This window comes from Miniopterus schreibersii (assembly GCF_964146895.1).
Source record: "Miniopterus schreibersii genome assembly, chromosome: 11".
Classification (NCBI taxonomy): Eukaryota; Metazoa; Chordata; class Mammalia; order Chiroptera; family Miniopteridae; genus Miniopterus; species Miniopterus schreibersii.
Genome location: NC_138111.1, coordinates 66,876,731 through 66,899,643, shown reverse-complemented (window position 1 = coordinate 66,899,643; position 22,913 = coordinate 66,876,731). Strand labels below are relative to the sequence as shown.

At 51.6% G+C, this 22,913-nt stretch overlaps 1 protein-coding gene and 1 pseudogene across 2 annotated transcripts; one reads left to right on the top strand and one right to left on the bottom strand.

Moving 5' to 3' along the window:
- Nucleotides 1–1,321: 1,321 nt before the first annotated feature.
- NUTM2G (NUT family member 2G) lies at nucleotides 1,322–3,313 on the top strand (the record flags this gene model as incomplete). The annotated part of the gene is made up of 4 exons (XM_081150786.1): nucleotides 1,322–1,635; nucleotides 1,996–2,124; nucleotides 2,621–2,760; nucleotides 3,240–3,313. The coding sequence occupies 4 exons, from the start codon at nucleotides 1,322–1,324 to the stop codon at nucleotides 3,311–3,313; spliced, it is 657 nt and encodes a 218-aa protein (XP_081006912.1).
- Nucleotides 3,314–19,700: 16,387 nt separating this feature from the next.
- Nucleotides 19,701–21,184, bottom strand: LOC308563581 (serine hydroxymethyltransferase, mitochondrial pseudogene; annotated as a pseudogene). Its single transcript has one exon. The product of its transcript is annotated as a serine hydroxymethyltransferase, mitochondrial pseudogene (transcript).
- Nucleotides 21,185–22,913: the final 1,729 nt, after the last annotated feature.

The following is a 22,913-nucleotide window of genomic DNA, read 5'->3' as shown; positions in this document are numbered from 1 at the left end:
CCATTTTTGGGAGCTGGGAGGGGAAGGACCACAGGCAGTCTGCAGTCACACGACTACTCTAACATGAAAGCAGCTATGGAAGTTTCTGGAAATCTCTACCAACAGCCCCCCTGCTTTTTATTCACTGGCCCTTCTCTTACTCTCTGCAGCCATTGCTGGCTGTGAAATGACAGAATCTCAGGGACACAGGCCTACCTCACAGAAACCTCTCCTGGGAACAGGGCTCCTGAGGGCAGCCCTGAGTCTGAGCGCTGGGGCCGGAGCGGCAGAACCTGGCCCATGTTAAGTGTTCGCTGCTCTTGGCTCTGACACTCAGGTGCCTGCTGGGCTGGGGTGTTCAAGGCTTAGGTCAGGGTGCCCGGGGCCTTCCTGTGCAGACACAGCTATTACTCAAGCATTTCTGTGCTGTTGTGTAAGACCAGGGGGGAAGAGAGTGATGTACATCGAGGAAAGGGAAGACTGGGGAGGTGGGGCCTGAATATTCCAGACACTGCCTGTTCTCAAAGGCCCTTTGGGGGCCTAGAACTTACCTTGGACAAGGTCGCTACCGCTAGTGTAAGGTTGTTTCCCACAGGTCGGATTTCTGCCCAGTGCCATGTCTTGGGCGACAGTCTCTGAGGCTGGCTGGGCCGGGTGCCCGGGAGTCCTTAGGGAGGCTCTCAGTCAGCGCTGGCTGGGCTGATCCTTCTCACAGACAGTGGTCAGGGAGCAGGCTCTCCAGGGGCACAATTCTCACCTGGAGGTCAGAGCATGACAGTGACTTGAGGACACTTGCAAACTCCACAGTTTGCCCCATCCAAATGGCCCTCGTGTTGAGACTCACTGCTCTGATTCCCGGTGGCTAAAGGGGACCCAGAGCGCCTCAGTCCCGTTGGCTGGCTGTCCTGCTCCATTCACCCATCCCCTTTGTCTCAACAGCATCTGCAGTGCGGGGAGCGGATGTGCCCCTGAACCCTGGCGCCTCCACCACTCCTTTCACAGCACAGGCCTTTCCTGCGCCCAGTACTGGCCCTGCACACAGGCCATCTTGGGAGCAGCATCTGCAGTCACTCACGACCCTGTCGTTCCCTCCTGGCCGCCCCTCGGTGCTGCCGGCTTTGCCCAGGGCACCTCTGGTGGCAGGAGACGCTGGTCAAGGCCCCGTTGGGACTGGGACTTACAACATTGTGAGCCAGGTCAGGTCAGAAGAGGGGCGACCACAGACCCCCTGACTCAGACCACTATCCTCACTCATGCTCCCCTCAACGGAAGTACTCCAGGGGCCCTCTGTGAGGGTGCTGCATGTCCTGCACCCCTCTTCTTGGAAGACTCTGTGGTGGAGATGATTATGTCTGCCTCGGCTTTTGGGGCCACCCACGCCAGCGAGGGAGGCTGGCTTCCCAGCCTTCCAGCTCAAGCTCCACCACCAGCTGCCCAGCTGGCCCCCATCGTGACCTCGATGAACCCTGGGGCACGGCCACATGGGGCTTCCAGAGAAGGTAGCCAGGGCACCTCCCGGCCCAAGGCCTCGCCAGATGACTCCTGCAACCCCAAGAGTGTGTACGTGAACTTCCGACGTTGGCAGTGCTTCAAGGCCCTGGCCCGGGAGCACCTTCCCCAGAGTCCTGATGTGGAAGCTCTTTCCTGCTTTCTCATGTGAGTGCCCTGGGCAGGGCGCAGGGCTCACCTGGAGCTCTCACCTCAACGAGGAACGTGGGAGGGGCGTGCAGGCTGGCTGACCCCAGGATACTGGCAGGAAGGTCTGTGGGTGGTGTCCCAGCTATAGGGTGGGAGTGGACGGTCAGCCTCGAGTCCAGGTTCATGGCTGGCGCGAATGTGAGGCAGGAACCACAGTAGCTGGGACGGGTTGTCTTTCACACACAGACGCCTCCCCCTCCCCGGCCAGCGCTCAGTCATGCTGGGAGGGCTGGGGACATGTGCTCCTCAGAGCTGGGGTGGTCAGGCGGGTGGAGGGCAGGCTGTAGCCCCGGACTGACCCTGAGGCATTACACACAGCCCAGAGCTCTGGTCCCTGTCCCGCCTGAAGCCCACCATGGCGCTGGAGGAGGGAATGTGGCGGGCCGTGCACGCGTGGCAGGGCAAAAGCAACTTTGACAGGAGGATCTATCACGAGATGGCAGACAAGTGAGTCAGGGGCCTTGTTCCCAACAGCTGTGGGCAGGGGAGCTGACTGCAGTGGGTGGTGGGCCCACTGCAGGGCAGGGTCCAGCTGTGATGATGCTCCTCAGAGAGGGTGCTGGGCGGAGGGCTGGCGGCCAGCACACGGTCCTCCCAGCCCAGAGGCCCTTCTCCTCTGGAAGGCTCTCCCTCACCTTCAGAGCGTGGGTGCTTCTGTCTTACCCCCCCGCGAGCTCCACCCTCCTCTGACCTTGACCCTTCTTTGGCTGGACATAAAGGCCCAGGACGGGGGGGTGGGGGACACGAACACAGCCCAGTGGAGACAGACTCCAGCCAGAGGGGCTGTGCAGGGCATGTGCCCTGCCAGCCCGCCTCCTGCGTCCTCGGTGGCCCGGCCCTGACAGCCCCAAGGCCCTGGCTCTCCCCTCCCTCCATCAGCTGTTGCCTGTGATGGGCCCCGGCGGCCTCCTTCTCAGCTCAGCCCGTGCCCCTCACCCCCCAGGTTCATGGAGTTCGAGGCGCAGGAGGAAATGCGGTTTCAGAAGTTGCAGTTAAAGAAGGGGGCACAGGGACAGCCTCCTCCAGCCCCACTGAGACCTGATCCTCGGGGGCCCCGAGCCCCAGTGGTGGGCCCACAGCCAGGTACGCCAGCAGGATCCCACAGGACCCCCGGCCAAAGCAACAGAGCCTAGGGCAGGCCCCTTCCCCACCCACATCGGTCCTTTTCCTTCAAGGGGCTCTGATCTTTCAACTGAAACAGCCCTGAGAGCCAGAGCCTTAGCTGCCCTTTGTCACCATGGGGTCTGGACCTGGTCAACTTTCTTAACCCCTCTCCCACCTCCCTGTCAGAGGACCCAACAGAAAGTCTGCTGAGAGGCGGGCTGGGTGGCGGGCCCTTGGAGAATCGGTGGCTCCACATGTCCTCACACATGACTCCCTTGGATGCTCCCCTCGGCCCTCTCCCCTCACAGGGTCACACAGCTTCAGGTGGTCCTGACCCAGCCACACCCATGTTAATGTCCCCAAACACTGCCCAAACACTGGCCCCAAACACTGCCATCGAGTGCTCAGGAGGTGGAAGCCCTGTCCCCTCACCCCCCTCCTCTTCCCTCTCTGCCCAGCTCCCACTCCCAGGAAGGCTGTACCCACGGCCCAGCGAGCCCACACACCCCAGTGGTCCCAGGAGACCAAGTAACCCAATGGGATCCCCCCCGCGGCCGTGCAGGAGTACATGGACCTCATGGACGAGCTGCTGGGGCTGGGCCACTCAGCCGCAGGGGAGCCAGGTGGAGAATGGGAACAGGACAGAAAGGAGTCGCAGCAGGGAGAGGATCTCCTGAGCTACCTGGACTGGTTGTGCTCCCAGGGAGACCTCATGACCAAGGTGGGCTGGCTCAGAGCTCCGGGGTCTACAAGATTCCAGAGGGTGGCACTCCAGCACCCAGGACTGGGTTCTGCCCAGGCCGATGGGATTGAACTCTGTTTTTTGTTTCTGAGCTAGGGGTGTGTGTGTGTGTGTGTGTGTGTGTGTGTGTGTGTGTGTGTGTGTGTTTGTCTGAAGACTGTGATGGAGTATAATACCCAGCATGTGCAAGAGGATGGGGTGGCTGTTCGCTTTTTCACTTGTCCTCCAGGTCCTGCTGACTACTCCCTGCCAAGGGTGCTCACTGCCTCTTCCTTCTGTCCCAGGTGGAGGTGCTCGTTGACTCCCATCTCCAGGAACAATTGTTTTCCCCAGAAGCACAACAGGAGCTCTTGGCCCTAGCTGAGGAGTTGGAGCAGGAAGCAGGACTCACTCCTGCCCAGGTGAGCCAGGGGATGGCGGGACCCCTGGTGAGTTAGAGGAGGGACAGGCCCTACGTGAGTCAGGGTGGGAGGGACTCCAAGTGGATCAGGGGTGGGGGGACCCCAGGTGAGCCATGGGAAGGAGCACCCTGGGAAACCAGGGCAGGGAGCAACCCACAACAGGGGGACACAGCAGTCTGTCTACACCACCCCTGCTTGTAGGCATGGCCTGCCAAGGGGCCAGCCCTGGGGTGGGTGCAGTGCAGGACCACAGGAGGAGGGGACTATGAAGAGCAGAGGGTGACAGGAAGGAGAGGGTGGAAGGGAAAGGGAGGGAAAGACACACAGCTGGGAATATGGCCCAGGGGATGGCAGGAGAGCCACATGTCTGTTTTGGATTTGAGTTGCGGTGTCACCCTGGTCCCTTCCCCCCAATCCCATTGTCCCATCACCCACACTCCTCCTCCTCGCACACCTGTGTGCAGAGCCAGTCACTGTCCCTCTCTTCCCCCAGCTGGTAGAGAAGCGACTCCTGGCATCGGGGGAGCAGGAGGGTGGGCAGGCACCCCCGAGTCACGGTGCTCCCCTGTTGGACCCAAGTCCTTCTGAGTCTGCAGCTGGCCAAGATGCCCAGAGGCGTGACCACGGCCCCCAGCTCGGGGTCAGTGACAAAGCCTGCCCACCAGACACTGACTTCAAGGACCGTCAAAGTGACTGCCGAGCAGAGGCCCACCTGTCCAGGCCCAAGGCGTTTGCTGTCTCTTCAGGACGTCAGGAGTACCCACCACTCTTTGCTCCAGGCACCCCCTCTCCTCCCCAGGGTCACGGGCAGGCTTACTCTGGACTGGGACCCAGGGACGCCTCCATTCCCAGAGAGACCTCGCTTGTTGCCGAGACTCTGGGGCCAGAGGGCAGGTCCAGTGCGGATGAGGAGGACCTCCCCAGCCTGGCCTTCCTCTGGGCCTCTCCTAGGAGCCTGCTTCCCTGTCGGCTCTCTCTGAGCCCTGTCCCTGCCTCGGGCTCTGTGCGCCCAGGAGGTCGGGGGCCCCGGGGAGCTGCCCAGTCCCAGTTCTGTCAGACACTAGGGCTCACGCGAGCTTCACCTCCAGCTTCCAAGCCTGGGAAGCGCGCTCTGGCTGGAAGCCCAGCCCGTGCTGAGAAGACCCCCCTGCCAGGGGCCTACCTCGGGGTCTGCGGGAGGCCAACAGTGGCTTTGGGGCTGGTTGGCCCCTCACAGCCTCAAAAGAGAAAGTGTGACGAGTCTGTCACAGGGAGCTGGAGGAAGCGGCACTGCAGCCAGTATGGAGCAGTGGGGAGTCCCTCCCTCTGCCAGCCCGTGGAGGATCCCAGACTAGATGTGACCTGGCTGTCCCCCAGAGGAGTCAAGGGCTCCTTCTCATCCCAGGGCTGATCCTGGCTGTTCTACTGACATGGGAGGGTGGGAGGCAGGGAGGGAGGGAAGGCCGGTTAGGGTGGGGGTGGGGGTAGGAGCAGCACCTTTGGGACATTGTGTGTCTATTCTGAATAAAGATGGTTTTGTGTGAAAATGCTCTGGGGGCCGCTCTCTCCTTACTCAGATCTGCGCTGCTCCCTAGAGAGGGCACCTGAGAGGAAGGAAGGATGTGGGAGGTCATGGGTGCTATGGATCCACAGGTGACCCTTCAGTCACTCCCTCCAGATTGACAGGGACTCCTTCTGACTGCTCCTGGGAGCACACAGCTCTCTAATCCCCAGGGACCCCTCCCATCACTTCTGCTCCCAAGGCCAGACTGTGGCCTGAGCCCAGAGGAAAAGGCTTGGCCTCAGGGGACAGGCTCTCTGCCTCAAGGCCTCCTGGCAGGAGAAGCATCCTCTAGTCTTAGTGGGATGATGGAAGTGGAGGGGGTGGAGGGGTGAGGCTGGAATCGGGGTGACAAGACATAATGATGACAAGCCTGTTAAAGGTGGGTACACGGGAAATGACAGTGAGTGGGGAGAATACCAAGTCCCTTGTGGGATTTCTGTGGGGGGGAATCTTGTCCAACTGAGGGAGGAAGACCCATCTGCTGTGGCTGGGGGACTGGGCTCAGGGACACGGGTCTTCAAGGACACCCCACAACTACTGTATCTTCCCTCCCACACATGGCTGGACTCTTGAGGGAACAGATGCTGCGCAGATTGACATCCGCCTTGGAAACAGCTCCGAACACACTGTGGCCCAGTTTCACCAACCAGCAGGGGCAGTAGGGGCCCAGGTGTGTGTGGGCCCAGGGCAGGTGGGAGCTGGAGGTCCAGGCTGAGGGAGGGGTCTCGGGTCACCCTGCTGTGGGCACTGGTACACACCCCACAGTCAAAGCAGGGGACCTGAACCCCAGATGTAAGTGTGAGATGGGCAAACATTGAGGGACAGGAGCTGAGCCAGGAAGGGGACTCCTGTCTGCAAAACTGCCTTGTCCCAGCTCTGCTCCCACAGAGCCACGCCCTGGCCCTCACCCCCTTGCCTCCTGGCCAGGGCCTCTTCCCGATGTCTAAGTTCTGTCTCCTTGCCTGGGCTCTGGTTGGGTTGGGACAGCTGAGGCTCCATGAGCATGGTCCCTGCTCCAGCCAGCATTCAAAGCTGTGGCCCAGGGCAGTGGTCCAGCAGGAGCAATGAGATGGGGCTAAAGCCTTGTAGTTCCGAAGGAGGCCTGGACCCCCACGAAGAGCTTGGGGGAGAATAGACTCATGTCAAGGCCCTCACCCCATTTCACAAAATCCAAGGTCAGCCCATAGGTGCCCTTTTGCTGCCTCCCTCCCCTCCTGCAGCAGGCGGCACCCACGTCCCCCAGTCCCCCTGGGCACTTTGTGAAGGAGACTCTCCCCTCGGCTGTGCTTTCCCCAGCCGCTGCGCCTCCCTGTGCAGCGGGGCTCAGCACAGAGAAATGGCCTCAGAGCTTGTGCCAGACTCAGTGAGTGCTGTGGGGCTGGTCCAGAAGCTGCCACCCCTCATGGGTAAGCAACCTCCCACGTGCCCACTGGATATGTCACTACCCAGGGTGGCAAGGACTGGATGCAAATGTGGCGGGTGACCGACAGATTGGATGCTTGTTCACTGGTGCAAACTAGTCCTGTGACTTCTCGGCTTTCAGGCTCTTGATGGTGAAAGAGGGTAACACATTCCCCTCCCAGGGTTGTTAGGAACACTGAGGGAGTCGTGTTTGAAGGGAACTTACTTGCTCCGCCCTTGTGTGCACTGAGCCCTCAGTCACCATCACCAGGTTCACACCTAGCCCCTGGGTGCCTCTGGGCCTGTTCTCACTCGCCTGGCCGTTCCTGCCTTCTGAGTCCTTGTTTGGATGAACAGTTCCCAGGGGGAGGCAGAACCTGGGCTGCCCCCACCTCCGAGCCATGAAATTTCCTTGGAACCTGCACAGCGGGGCCAACTGGAGGCCCATCGCTGCTTCAACCGAAGGTGAGTCCAACTCCACAGGCGACGTGGAATCTTGCAGAGACTTGCACATTCGTCCTTGGAAAATACTCGGGTAGGTGCAATGGGAAAAAAAGGGAACAAGTGTTTCATATTTTCATTGCAGCCAACCATCTTCATTACAGAAAAACAGACTTGACATGACACTTTGCAGGGCAGCTCATGAGGTAGGAAGCAGGACGGCATTACTAGTGACTGTGATGCCATCCCACCACTCCTTCATGGAAGTCACGATGCTCATGCAGAGAAGGGGCTCCCTGTGTGCTTGGTGCTCTCTGCTGCTCCACCTCCTTGTAGCTCACTGGGTGTCCACACAGAGCCTGGGAATGAGTCACATTTCACCTGTTTTTCTGTGAGGAAAGCGGGCCCGGGGATGTCAGGGGATCGATTGCAGGTCACACTCCAGGAACTGGGACAGCCTGGGGGCACCACATGTGTTTGGCTCCAGAGACTTCCTCCTCCACTAAGAATAAGTCCCCTTGAAGAAGCCCTGGCATCCTAGGGAAATCCCAGTGACATAGGAGCACCACCCTCGTGGTTCTACAATGGCATCTCACTGGGGGTGGAGATTGCGTTTCCCTGATGTTGAGCACCTTTTCACGTGTATGTCTTCTTTGGAGCAATGTGTATTCATCTTTTGCCAACTTTCAGTTGGTTTGTCTTTTATTATTGAGCTGTAAAAGTTCTTTATGTGTTCTAGGTAAAAATGTCTTCCCAGAGATAAGATTTCCACAAAATTCTCCCATTTTGTGGGTTGTCTATTACTTTCTTAATAGTATCTTTTGAAAGAAAAAAGTCTTTACTTTTGCTGAAGCTGAATTTATTTTTTTCTTTTGTTGCTTTGGTGTTTGGTGTCATATCTAAAAATCTGTTGACAATCCTATGTCATGGAAATGTGTGCCTATGATTCTTCCTTTCTTAAGCCATCTTTGCTACTTTTAAGTGTACAGGTCTGTAGCACTAATTATAGTTGCATTGCTGTGTCACAGATCTCTAGAAAGTTTTCTTTTCTCAACCCTGGATTACACAGATTAGACACTAATTCTCCCACCTCCTCCCCCAGGCCTGGACAACTAGCTTTTTATGTCCTGTTTCTATGACGTTGACTACTTTAGATACTTTGTGTGAGAGGAATCACACAGTATTTGTCCTTTTGTGACTTGCTTAATTCTCTTAACATAATGTCCTAGAGGTTGATCCACACTGTAGCATGTGACGTGTTTTCCTCCTTTCAAGGCTCCTGTATGTACCGACCACACTTTCTTTATCTGTCCATCTGCTGGTGGACACTGGGGTTGCTCTTGGCTAGAGAAGGAGGGTGGTTCATGGAAGTCACTAAATGTGTTGTTTTGGGGCAAACTTGCTTATTCTGCAGTATGTGCTTCTTTGTTAATCAGGGAAAAGATGTCCTTTGTTTTGTAAAATGATGTTGACAGCGTTTGAAAAATGAAAGATTGGCAAACCTGTGAGAAACTGTGCTTTTTCTCTGGCTTGGGGGAGAAAGGAGAGTGATGAAAAGTTTGAGTGTTGAAGTGGCCAGAGGGCAAGTTCTGCTTGTGAAAGACCTGCCTCCCCACAGGCCAGCCTCCCTCGAGGCTCCATGACACTGCTCATATCCAGGGCTCAAGGCTGCCCAGGCTGGCGAGTGCTACCCATTGACTTAGCCATGGGCCTGCTGAGCAGTACATGCCGCAAACACAAGCTCAGAATCAGCCTGACCAGCAGGGGAGAGGCTGGTGCTCCCCTCACCCCGAGTGCTTGTTCCACAGAGAAGGGCCTGTGAGTCACCATGCTCGTTCCAGTTCCTCCCCACTCAGGGCCTGGGCGACTCTGGTCATGCAGCATAAAGCAGCAGATCTGGAGGTTTGGGCCCCTCTCCTGGCGTGGGTCCCTACTGGATCTCTGTTGCTGGCCCAGGAAGCAATGTGCAGTGGGGACTCACCCGCTTCCCACTATTCCTGTCTGGGAACTCCCCTGATAAACACATCTCCAGCAGCCTGGGGTTGTATTTTCAGGGCATCCCCTATGGTTACTCTACACGTGCAAAAAATGAGAACTTCTATGTAAAATTAATACTTGGAAAGTTCACTCCAATGATATTTGAAGGACCTATATGAAGTGACTAAATGAACACAATTGCATTTTCCTTTATTGTGTCCAAAGTTTAAGCTTTAAATTACATAAAAATAAAAGTGAGAAGAAAGCCTCCAAACATTTGGAAGTTAAGATGCACACTTCTCTAAATAATTCATGGTTAAAGAGAAATCTGAATAAAAAAAATATTTTAAATGACACTTCTCAAATTTATTTATTTGTTCAATGCAGTTCCTGTCAGAATATTAGCAGAACTTTCTGGAGTAGATATTGACAAGCTGACCCTAAAGTTCATATGGAAATACAAAAACATAAAATAGCCTACCCAGTTTGTAAAAAATATAAATCTCAGGGCTTTCATTACCTCATTTCAAAATTTACTATAACCCACATTAATCTAGACAGTGAGAATCTGGCACAAAAGTAGGCTGTACGTCAATGGCACAGAATCAGGGGTTCAAAATAGACCTGACTTTCTATTGTCAACTGAATTTAACAAGGTCCTATAGCTACTCAATGGGGGGAATCTAGTCTTTTTTTAAAAGAAGATATGGTGCTGAGTCAAATGGATATCCATGGGCAAAACAAAACAAAACAAAACAAAAACAACAAATCTTACATCAGGCTACACAAAAAATGAATTCAAAATTGATCACAGACCCAAATATAAAACAACTCTTAGAATGTCTCAAAGAAAATATAGGAAATAATCTTTATGACATTTTAGATATGACATCAAAAGTGTGATCCATACAATAAAAAATTGATGTTAGGCTTCATTAAAATTTAAAACATTTGCTCTTCAAAATCCACTGTTAAAAAATGAAAAGCCAAGACTCACAGATTGAAGAAAATACTTGCAAATCACTGAATTGATAAAGAACTTTTATCCAGAATAAAATATATAAAGAACATTTACAACTTAATGAAAAGAAAAACAACACACTTTTTAAAAACCAACTGTACTTTATTGATTTCAGAGAAGAAGGGAGATGGGGAGAGAGAAAAGAACATCAGTGATGACAGAGTCATTGATCCGCAGCCTCCTGCATGCCCCCCACTGGGGATCGAGCCTGCAACCCGGGCTTGTGCCCTGACCAGGAATCGAACCATGATGTCCTGGATCATAGGTTCGATGCTCAACCACTAAACCACACCTGGCCGGGCACAGCACACTTTTTGAAATAGGTAAAAGTTTTGAATAGACATTTTATTCAAGGATATATATGAGTGGTCATTAAGAAGGTAAAAACATTAGTTATTATGGAAATGCAAATTAAAAGTAAAAGATACCATTTCACGCCCAATAAAATGCCTATAATAAAAAAGACAGATCCTCCCTATTGTTGGCAACCATGTGGGAAAAGTGGAAACCTTATACACTGGGGTGGGAATGTAAAATGATACAGACTCTTTGGAAAGCGGTTTGGCAGTTTCTAAAACTTCAGAGATAAACTTACCAGCAGTTTCATTCCTAGGAATCTACCCAAGAGAAAGGAAAACATATTCACGCAAAGACGCCCACAAGAATACTCATATTAGCCCCAAACTGCAAACAATCCGAATGTCCATCCATAGACAATCAAAAGGCGGCCCAGCCAGACAATGGAATGAAAGGGAAGAAAATGCTAATATGTGCCCGACACGGATGGACTCCAAAATCATTATGCTAAGTGAAGGAAGCCAGACCCGAAGATGACACACTGTGTGATTCCATTTACACGAAATGTGCAGGAAACACAAATTGAAGGAGACACAGAGCACATCAGTGGCTGTCTGGAGCTGGGGTGGGGACAGAGATTAAAGCACATTTGGTGAAGGTTGCACAATTCTAAAAATTAACTGAGTGTAATGAATTATTCCTTGTAAGGAGTGAATTTCATAGTATCTAAATCGTATCTCAATAAAATTTCTAAAAGGTTAATAAGACATCTTCTATTTAGTCTTTCGCAGCTCACATTTACCACGTGCAGTCCTCAGTCTCTTACAGGCCCCTTTTCCTTATTTGGCTCTTTTGTCTGTTTTCGTCTGGAATTTTCTTCTACAGGCTCTTTTCTGATGATTTATTTAATACTCTATGGCTTCAACTGTCACCTCCATTCCTAAAGTCCTGTGTCTCCAAAGAATCTATATCTGTATCTCCAACCCAAATACGCTTCCGAAATTCCAAAGTGGCACTTCTAAATGTCTATTGGACAAATGCCACCCAGTATTCCGTGGACTCTTCCATCTTAATTCTATTGATACTGTCCTCAGCACCTTCACCTCACCTTCACCGTCAATGCTACCTTCCCTTTTACAACCCTTATGAATTCTTCCAGTCTCTATATTGGAGCATAAATTCTTCCTAACACTGGTATAATTTTATCAAACTGTAAATATTTTAAAAATATTTTTAAAATTCATTTTTAGAGAGAGAGGAAGGGAGAGGGAGAGGGAGAAAGAGAAACATCGATGTGAGAGCAGAACATCGATTGGCTGCCTCCTGCATGTCCACTGGGGGTCGGGGAGCCAGCCCCCAACCCAGACATGTGCCCTGACCAGGAATCGAACCAGTAACCTTTAGGCGCACAGGAGGACACCCCACCAACTGAGCCACACTTGCCTGGGCAAACCCTAAATATTCTTAAAACTTTATTGAAGTTCATGTCCTTAACCAATAAGTAAGGTGGTGGTGCCCTTGGTTTCTGCTTTCATTAATAAGAGTAGTAGTTGTTGTGATTACTTGTTATTTTAGTGTGTACTGGGTGCAGTGCTCTTTCCGTTCCTCTCTTACCCCTAGACTCAGGGGTGAATGAAATCATTTCCCTGTAGCCTAGAGTTCACAGCCCAGGGACCAAGACAAACACGTAAGGAAATGAATGTGAAATGAGAGGATCTTGCCTCTAGTACAACGAGTCCAGGACATTACACCCTGGAGTAGACAAGACTGAACAGGTCTTTGAAGTTTGGCTGCTTCCTTCACTCCATGGCGAAATCACTGATTAACAGAGGGTGAGGGGTCTTTATCAATCTCAGAAAATGTTTACAATTTGATGATTGAAAATGGCATGTTTTTTCATAAAGATAACTATATTAACCATTCTTTCCTGTTTAAGGGCCATTTAAATGTCCTCTTCCATGAATTACCTTTTCATACCTTTTCCCATGTTTTCATGCACAGTCTACTGTCTTCTCTCATGAACTCATAGCACTGACCGCATTGTGGTCCAGGCCATGCAACCTCCCGGTTAAAGGCCAGGCACGGTTGGGGTCAGGAGTCATTACCTGAGGAGTCAAGGCAGGGCTCAGGGCTGGGTCAGGGCTGGTTAGGCTGGGTCAGTCCCGAGTAGTGGGGTGTTGGGGGTTAGGGTAGACCCAGGGCTTGCTCGGGGCCATGGTCAGCGCTCAGCTGAAGTGGGAGTAAAGGCAGAGTCAGGACAGGGTCAACTGGCGTCCGGCTGAGGTCACTGGCCCTGGCGATGGGCACAGAGCTGTGGACCCACCAATGCCGAGGCCGGCCAGTGGCCCTGCTCTGGCTACTGCGGCAGATGCCCTTGGCCACCCCAGTCAGTGCTGCGAGGGCCGGTGGGCGACCATCCCTGCCTCAGCTCCAGGAGAGACAGTGGAGGGGAGCACCCCCCCCCTACTGTTCAGCGCTTGGCCTGGAAGCCCCAATACATGGGCGGCAATGTGTGGGGTGAACACGGGACACTGCAGGGCTGGGGGGCAAACTATAGACGGGGATCCAGTGCTCTGGGTCCCCTGAGGCTCCCCTCCGCCCACCCCTACACTAGGCAGTCCAGAAACCACTCAGCACAACTGGGTGTCAGGCACCCCCTCCACTCCCAGGCCTCTGCTGGGAACTGCCCCAGGACCTGGGGGTGGGGCCGTGGAACTGGTGCTGGGTGGAGGGGAGCCCCAGGGCTGCTGGATGAGGGGCCCTGAGTCAGAGCCAGGGGCCCCAGTCTCCTCCCTGAGGCCCAAGCACTGCCTGGGACAAGGACTCACTTCTCAGGGGGCCTGGGCTCACCCCTGCACCCCATCTCTCTCCAAAGTGAGTCCTAGAAACGGGTTATAGTCATAGCCCACCCCTCTTATTTTTTAGTTTTCAACTACATTTGACATTCAGTATTACTGTATATTAACTTCAGGTGAGCAGCATAGTGGTCAGACATTTATTTAATTTACGAAGTACTCTCCCAGTAAGTGTAGTACCCACCGGGCATCATACATAGTTATCACAATATTATTGACTATATTCCCTACACTGCACTTTGCATCCTTGGGACTGTAACTACCAATCTGTACTTCTTAATCCCTTCACCTTTTCACGCACACCCCCAAGCTCCTCTCATGTGACAACCAGCAGTTTCTTCTCTGTATCTGTGAGTCTGCTGTGCAAAAACTTTTTAGTTTGATATAGTCCCATTTGTTTATTTTTTCCCATGTTTCCTTTGCCTGAGACATATCCAAAAACATGCTACTAAGAGCAATATCAGAGAGTTTACTGCCTAGGTTTTCTTCCAGGAGTTTTATGGTTCGGGTCTTACATTTAAGTCTTTAATGCACTTCGAGTTTATTCTTGGATATAGTGTAAGAGAGTGGTCTAGTTTTCCCAGCACCACTATTGGAGACTTTACCCCACTGTGTATTCTTGCCTCTGTCATAGATTAATAGACCAGAAAGGCGAGGGTTTATTTCTGGGCTCTCTGTTCTGTCCCATCGATCTGTGTCTGTTTTTACGCCAGTCCCATGCTGTTGTGATTACTACTGCCTTGTAGTATAGTTTGATATCAGGGTGATACCTGCAACTTTGTTTTTCTTTCTCAAGACTGCTTGGCTACTAGGGGCCTTTGTGGTTCCGTATAAATTTTAGAATTGTGAACAAAGCTATTGGTATTTGGATGGGGATGACATTGAGTCTATAGATTGATTTGGGCAGTATGGGCATTTTTACCGTCTTAATTCTTTCTCTCTATGAGCATGGCACATGCTTCCATGTACTTGTATCTTCTTCAATACCTTTTCTCAATGTCATAATTTTTCCAGTACAGGTCTTTTACCTCTTTGGTTAAATTTATCCCCAAGTATTTTATTTTTTTGATGCCTTGGAGCATATTGGCATTCATTTACTTAAAGATAATGTAACATACTTGTGTTAGTCAAGGTGCTCTGTGGATGTGATTAAACATGGATGCCCATCTTATATAAGGGATAAAACTTTCAAAATTGCAATGAACTTTTGCACTGCTAAAAATAGCTCATATTAATTGAAAATATTTTATTATGGCTTATTTCAAACACAATTAGAAATGACTATAAGGAAACAAAGTCGCAACTTGGGTAACTGCTATGCCAGAACATTTATTCTCCCCGATGCAGGCACACTTTCTTTGACTGCGCTTTGCTTTATTGTGTCCTGCAGATATTGTGTGCTCATTGTGTTTGTTTGTTTGTTTGTTTTTTACAAATTGAAGTTTTGTGACAACCCTGCCACAAAATGTGCAAGTCTATCAGTGCCATTTTTCCAACAGGCTCCGATGATAGCATTTTTAGCAATAAAGTCTTTTTAAATTAAAGTACGTACATTGTTCAGACGTCATGCAATTGCACCCTTAACAGGCTACAGCATAGAGTGAACACGACTTCTCTATGCACCTGGAAGCTGAAAACGCCGTGCGACTTGCCTCACTGTGACACTCAGTCTGTTGCCGTGTTCCCGAACCCAGCCCGCAGCATCTCCGAGGTGAGCCTGTGACGGACACTGGAGGGAGACTCACAGGGCAAGTGCTCCCGTCGGCGCCTCACTGGCTGTGCAAGAGCAGTTGTCCCTTTACCTTCATTACAGGGGGCGATGGGGGAAATGGAACGCAGTGGCCAAGCATGTTATTGAGAACATCACCGGAGATGATGCCATGGAGCCAAGTGCTTTAGTATTAACTAAAGAGTGCGTGCGGTGGAAGGTTGGAAACACGGCGTAGAGAGTCATATTTATATCAGGAGTTTCCTGTTAGTGCTCTAGTTCACAACGCAGTCTACTGAGTTAGGCCTAATCAATCAGGAGTTTTCAGCTAGTCCAACCTGGGATGCAAAAAGAAAGAAAAAGAGTGGGGATAGCTCTGGCCGGTTTGCTCAGTGGTTAGAGTGTCGGCCCGGGGACTGAAGGCTCCTGGGTTTGATTTGGGTCCAGGACACGTACCTCTATTGGAGGCTTGATCCCCGGCCCGGCTGTGTGGGGGAGGCAACAAGTCAATGTGTCTCTCTCACATCGATGGTTCTTTCTCTCTGTCTCCCTTCTACTCTCTCCGAAAAGCAATGGAAAAAATATCCAATGAGGATTAAAAAAAAAGAGAGTGGGGATTAAATTACATGGAAATGCAAAAACAACCACCAAACAAACCAACAACCCAGCCCCCCAGCATTCTAATACAACCTCACCTGAAATCCTTTTATGCCTTAAGAAAAATTTCTTCTGAAAGCCTCACCAAAAGTACACTACACTCATGAAAGTAAGTTAAAAAGAGCTTTCTTGCAAGTGGCTCTAATTAGTGCCCTCTTGGAACTTACGAACTCAGCTTGGTTTTTACCCCACACCACCCACAATCTTGCCTTCTCTCAACATTGCTGTTCTTTATGGAAAGCCCATGAAGCCTCCCTTGTTCCAGAGTTAATAACAATTCCTCTAGGCAGGGTTTCCTCCAGCACAGGGAATTAAACAGCTTTACTGTCACTCAAAGCAGTCATTCTCAGATAAACTAAGAAGATGCTAGAGAGATAAAAATTACATTTCATCATCATTAGATCCTTTGAACAGTATCCACATGTGATAACCTTTCTACTGATACTTTTACTCTAGGGAGGAAAAGGAGAGAAATTACATGTGAGCGTTTGAGCTCTATTTTACTTCCACCATCAGAAAACTTGTCTCCTCTAAAACTCCCAACTTGATTCACTAAGAAGAAAGACTCACACACAAAAATGAATTTAATGGATACCTAATTCTCCATTCATTTTTTTCCTTTATCAGCATTTTGATTAGAAAGCCAGTATTACTCAGTAAGAAACGGAAAAGTGCTTAAAATCAGGCTTTACATGTAATAAATTAATGTTTCATTTTAAAAAATTATACAGCTTTGATTTCAAGGGATCGAACGTGGAGGACACTGGCTGCAGCCGGGCTCAGCACATCAGAGCTTCCCCTGGGGAGGGCAGGGTGAAGCGAGGTCTATCCGTCCCTCCTCCACCAGGGCATTTTGTGACGTCTCCGTGTGGTGGCCGCTGGACGCTGGATTCACCGTTTCCATTCCACTCTCCTTCTGGCCCCAGTGGTGGAAGCTACAGCTGAAACTACGTCTTCGTGTAAATTGAGGTGATGAGATTTGGAAGGTGGCAGTGAGACAAAGTCCTCCGTCTTCCCCATTCAGCTCTTTCTACCAGGAAGCAAAGTCTTGGAAATGTTAGGTTTTCTTTCCAGTTCTCCAGTATCCCTTCTCCACCCGGACGGATGAGAGGCTATTAGAGCAGCTGCAGCACCTCCTATCAATTCTGGCTTCCTTCCCCTGCATCACGGCTCCCGGGTGTGTCTTGAAATCTCACTCCTGGAGGTAATGAAGGCAGAAGCTCTCCTAGGAAGTCAGTTCTGTCTTATTCTGGGTGGGATGGTGCAACAGTTTTAACGCCTTAGAGTATAGAAAACTAAAGAATTCTCCAATAACATAAATAACAGAGGAATCACTTTTCCACTGGAAACCTTATTGTTACTGGGTTGAAACTTCAAAAAGCTTGTTAGGTGAACATGGGATAAGAGGAAAATTGGATAGGGCTTTCGCACATATTACTCGAAAATGTGTTCAATAGAACCCCATCCAAACTGTCATAGAGAAGTGATGTCTACATAATCTGAATCTTACATAACAGTGTTCATTTAAAACAGTAAGTATTGAATTTCCAGTTACAAAATATGATTACAACTACAAAGTACATATTTCCAGTGAATAAAATACAGTATTTATATTCAGTTATGAGACATGAAAATGAAGTAACAAGAACCCAGGCTATAAGAAAACATCACACATCATGTCTACCCTGGGCTTGGCTTCCCTTCCAACTAGTAATCCTTTCATGACTCAAAGAAACCCCCTTCACTTCTGTTCTAGTGAAGATGTTTCAACACTCTCCTTCACGCCCCATCCAACTACTTTCCCCCTTGACTTGGTGATGCTCCAATTGGCTCAGCTGGAGTCAACTGCCCACCCATCCGCTGGGGGAGCAGAGGGCGTCTAAATTAAGGACGCCACCAAGACTGCACACAGGTAAAGTAGCTCCCCCCAAACAAGGAGGGAAGGATGCCAGTGGCCAGAGGATGCGAACTCCTAGGCATGGTGTATGTGACCCGTCACAGCAAGGCCCTGCCAACTCTTCAGGATGCTCTCCTCCCTCCTCTCTTCATTCCCTCCCAGCCGAACCATGTGCCGCCCTCTATGGCATCTGCCTACTTTTGGACTCTCCTTCCCTACACCTGGCTTGGTCCCCTCCAGTTCAATTTTCAAGACCCTGTTCAGCTTTCAACTCTTCAGCAAGTCTTTTCCGACAACTCTCTCTTCCTCCCTTGCTGCCCCTCCAGGTTGGATGCCCTTCTCACGTGTTCCCATGCCACCCAGTTGTCATGATATGATCAGATTGTCTGTGTACTTCCTTTCTCCCCATAGATGGTGGGCTCCCTAAGGGCAGGGCCATATCTAATTTACCTCAGTAATCCCTGATGGGTAATGGAGCAGCAAGTATACAACAGGCATAAAGCTATTGAATGCATAAAGGGAGCTCCAGACTTATTAATAACCCCTAGTCTATGCTGGGAAATATCAAGCTCAAACTTTTCCATTCTTTTCGACTGTTTACCAAGCACGTTTGCTTTCACAGCACCATACGGGTATTTTGACATGACTATTTTTTCATTGGTGTGTCATGCGAGGCCTGCTTCCTGAGCTACAGGGCAGCGGTCATAGCCTCCTGTTTGTTGATTTTTGTCAGCCTTAGAAGGAGGGGCCTTTGTGGACTTAGTGCACAGAATCCTATTCCTTAGGCCCCTGTGCTTGCAGTACTGTGCAGCAACTCATGTCAGACGGTTTGGTCTATCTAAAGGGTCCTCTGCATTCTAGTTTGTCAGCATTACACCTCCCAGTGCTCATCTGCACCATGGGGCTGGGAACGCCTGCCCTGAGGGGTAAGCAGGACCATGTGTGCAAAGGGCCTAGGGCAGTGCGAGTCACAGACTATGCTTTTCCTCATAAGTTGTTGAGCACATTTATTTCTTCTGAGCTGTGTGTGTGATAAACACCCCCCTCCCTGCAAAGGGTAAAGAACAACAGGATGTAGTGGGGCCTGCAGGTTGTCTTATGCAAACGCATTCCTCCCTTTTTGTGGAAGGCGATTGTATTGAGGGCAGGACTGTGCTTAGACCACATCTCCCAGCTACGTGAGGCCTGTGGCTAAATTGACAGCTACGGGATGTGGGTAGAAGTTGTTGGGGTTCAGGAAGGGCCCTTTCTAAGTGAAGGTGTGATGGCTGGAGCTCCAGCCTCCATTCTGGCACAGGAGGGACCTTTGAGGGTGGGCACCAATATGTAAAGATGAGAAAGCAGGCGAGTTTGGATCCTGGGGTTGCTACCTAAGACTTCCTTTCATGACAGAGTTTTTAAAACCTCATGGGTTTACAATATCGAAATTTTGGGGTTTCTGTTACCTGTCGGTGACCCCAGCAGCCCGGCTGTTGCACAGCAGGCACGGGGTGCCCGCCGGGCGGGGCTCCCAGCCCAGCACCTCCCATCCCTCCTGGAGTCCTCGGGAAGGCCCTGGGCCAGCGGGCGCTGGGTGGCAGGGTCGCGCCAGGATGGCATAAGTGACACAGACGGGAAACTAGCAGGAGCGCCGCATCCTGTGTGAGAGGCGGCCAAAGCCTGGATGCTCCTTCCCCCCCTTCTCCCGCCCACGTCCAGTCTGGTCTGAACTCAGTGGGAATCGGAGCCCGACTTGGGCTCCCGCAGCCCAGCAGAGGTGGGCCCGCGCCCGCTGGGGCCTCTCACCCCGCACAGCCCGCACCCTGCTCCCTGCACGCTCCTGAGGCCCAAGGCCTGCGGGGACCTGGCTTTGAGGCGCCCAGAGCCTGAGGCTGAGTCACAGCCGCCACGGGCTCACATTGGTCGGCGATCCCCTCCCCTGGTCCAGGTACAGGGAAGGCGAATGAATTTAGTCCATGGGCCTCATTTCCTTGGAGCCCTCAGTGCTCATCAGAACCAGGCAGGGGAAGGCCCCGGAAACTGCTCCACCCGCTCCCTGAGGTCAGCAAGCCCATGGCTTGTTTCTGGGTCGTGGAGCAAGAAGGATTTGAAATCTTGCCGTTTGGGGGTCTTGCTCTTCACCCCCAAGCCAATGTTGACCCTTCATCTATAAAGTCCACCACTGTCCGGAAGTCATCCTCACGAAACTGTCGAGAGGTCAAGGCTGGGGCCCCAAGCCGAAGGCCCCCCGGAGTGATGGCACTTGGGTCTCCAGGACAGGTGTCCCTGTTGGCTGTGATGGATACAAGCTCCAGCACCCGCTCAGCCCGAGCCCCATCCAGGCCCCCGGGCCGCAGGCCCACCAGCACTAGGTGGCTGTCAGGCCACCAGACACCAGGGAGTAGCCTCGATCTGGCAGGACATCAGCCACGGCCCGAGCATTCTTCAGAGCCTGCAGGGGGTACTCCCGGAACATGGGGGTGCGGGCCTGCTTTAGGGCCACAGCCACTGCAGCAATGGCACGGTTGTGGGGGGCCCCCTGCAAGGACGGAACACAGCAAAGTTGATTAGGTCTTCAAACGTATAAGGGATCCCCGGCCAGTCTTGGGGTCCACAGACTGTACCCCCTTCGGGTAGAAGATGAGTCCTGACCTGGCCCCTCGAAGCGTCTTGTGAGTGGCAGTGGTGACAACATCGGCATGCTTGAAAGGTGAAGGGATCACCCTCCCAGCCACCAGGCCACTAATGTGGGCCATGTGTGCCAGCAGGTGTGCTTTGGCCTCATCGCACCCCTCTCTCGTGCGGGCACAATCAGTGAGGCGGGCATAGGCGCTGCTTCCAGCTATGACGGGCCGTGGTCGGAAAAGTCGAGCAGTGATTGCCAGCCGGGCATAGTCAGGAGGCCAGTTTGGGGGTTCAGTTTATAGGGCATAGACTCAAAGAAGATGGATGCGGCTGAGATCCTCTGGACATCGGACACACAGCCATGGGTGAGATGGCCTCCGCCAGGCAGGTCCAGCCCCATGATTGGGTCGTGAGGCTGCAGAAGGGCTGCATAGGCCCCAGATTGGCTGGGGACCCCGAATAAGGCTGGACATTGACCCCCACTGTGCAGGATCCAGGTCAAAGGCCTCCAAGGCCCGGCGTTGACGCAGCAGCTCGATTTCATCCCCTACCTCTGCTCCTCCAGAATATCTCTTGCCAGGATAACCCCCGAGGACTTGTTGTTCAGACAGGACCCCAGGGCTTCCAGCGCAGCTCGACTGCAGAAATTCTCTGAGGCAGTGAGTCCAGGCCACGACATTGCCTGTCTTCTCCCTTTCAGGAGCCCCCACAGCTCAGGGTCACTGTCTGACAGACTCCCCTGGCCTGTCCAGCCCCTGGTTGCTTCTCCAGTCTGGGTCTGGGCTGCGATTGGCGGGGAAGGCCTGGCGGAGGGGGGGCTCCTCGGCTGTGAGGCCGCAGGACCAGGGGCTCCAGGCATCCCGACCTCCAGCTGCTGCGCGGTGAGCCTGGGGCCCCTGCACTGCGGGGAGGGGGTCTCGGCCGCAGGTTCAGGGGTGTGGGTCCACACCGTGGCCACCAGTTAGCATTCCACTTGTGAGCTCTTCTATTTGTTTCAAAGAATGTTTTGATATTTCACATCAATACTGCAGGTGATTAAAAAAGAATTAAGTTAGAGTTAAGTCTGTGTATAATGATTACCTGAAAGAGAATGGAGAGAGCTCTTATCTTCCCCTTTCCTTTAACTGCTTTCTGAACACTTGAAAATTGGTCCACATCAAAGCAGTAGGTTTGCATCTATAAATGTAACATTGCTGTCTTTATTATATACAAAGGCTTCACAAAAGTCAGCAAAGAAACAATAAAGTAATTTACCAATTCAAGCAATTCTACCTGAAAAATTCTATAAAATGTATAATTCTATATACTCCGTATTTAAAACCTATTTTATCAATTATATGTATAAGCAACTGCATTTACTATCATTGATCATCCTGCATTGAGGAAGGAAACACGACTTAGACACACCTAGAACTAAAATGACCATTTTGAGGTTACCAGGCGACACTGAAGTAATAATTTACCAGAGCAATTATCACATGTAATGAATGATCAAATGTTATTTTACCTAGTTTGCTGCTATTTCATATATAGTTTCTTTCTTTTTTGCCTTGACATGCCTTTCTTGAAGGTCTTAGTTACTGATTTGGACACTGTCTTGCACTCTACTAATAGTGAAACTCTTAAGGACTTTGCTTCTATGCACAAAACACCAAGAGCTTTAAGTTCCTTGTTTAGTCTCCTCTCCAGCTGTGAGTCTACACCTTGCCCATCTGTGTATCTGTCACTGACGGCCTTACTCTCCCTTATAATTTGGTGCTCCTCATGTGGTGCTGGGGGAGGCAGTGGCCCAGCTAGTGGAGGAGTTTGATGGAGGGAAGAGCCCCCAGCCTCTGAGAGGGCTAATGGGCGCAGGGCTGCGATGGAGAAGCAGCCGGTGTGAGGCAGAGGATGGCGGTGGCTCCGGCCTTGGGTGATCCCCAAACCCCTCAAGGGTTTCTAAGCTGAGCCCGAAAGGACGAGCAGCTTAAAAGCTCACAGGAGAAAAGGCAGAAGAGATGAGTGTGTGTTCAGGTCAGAGGGCCCGGCTTGGGAAAGGCCAGGAGGCCAGCAAATGTGAGGAATGTAGGATGGGAAGTCATTTGGGTCGTGACTTCAGCGGAGCACATGTGACAGAGGAGAGGTGAAGCTGGAGAAGCAGGCAGGGGCCACCCCAGGAGGGTCTGCGAGGCCGTCCTTGCCTGCAGCTTGGTCTGGAGAGCAGTGGCAAGTCTGATGCCCTTCAGCTAACGGGTGGAGAGGGGGCAGGGCTGGGGGACAGGGGTCCCCTGGAAGACATGAAGACCAGAGAGAAGGAGCCAAGTAAGACACAAGAGTCGTCTGAATTTTTCTCTGACCTCCCCCATCATTTAGGGGCAGAGTGGAGAAGACCTGACTGTAGATTGAGGAAGAGCAGAAAAGAGAGCAAGTCCAGGGCGCCCCCCAGCTCCCCTGCTTGCAGATGACACGCAGAGCATTTACACACACACACAACAAACAATACCACCCACAGAACACTCCAGGGGCCTTTTAAATAAGGAAAATAGATGAGGCTTAGTGCACAGATTCTGTACCTTTTATTTTGCTGGTTCAGGGCTTATGTGGTTGTC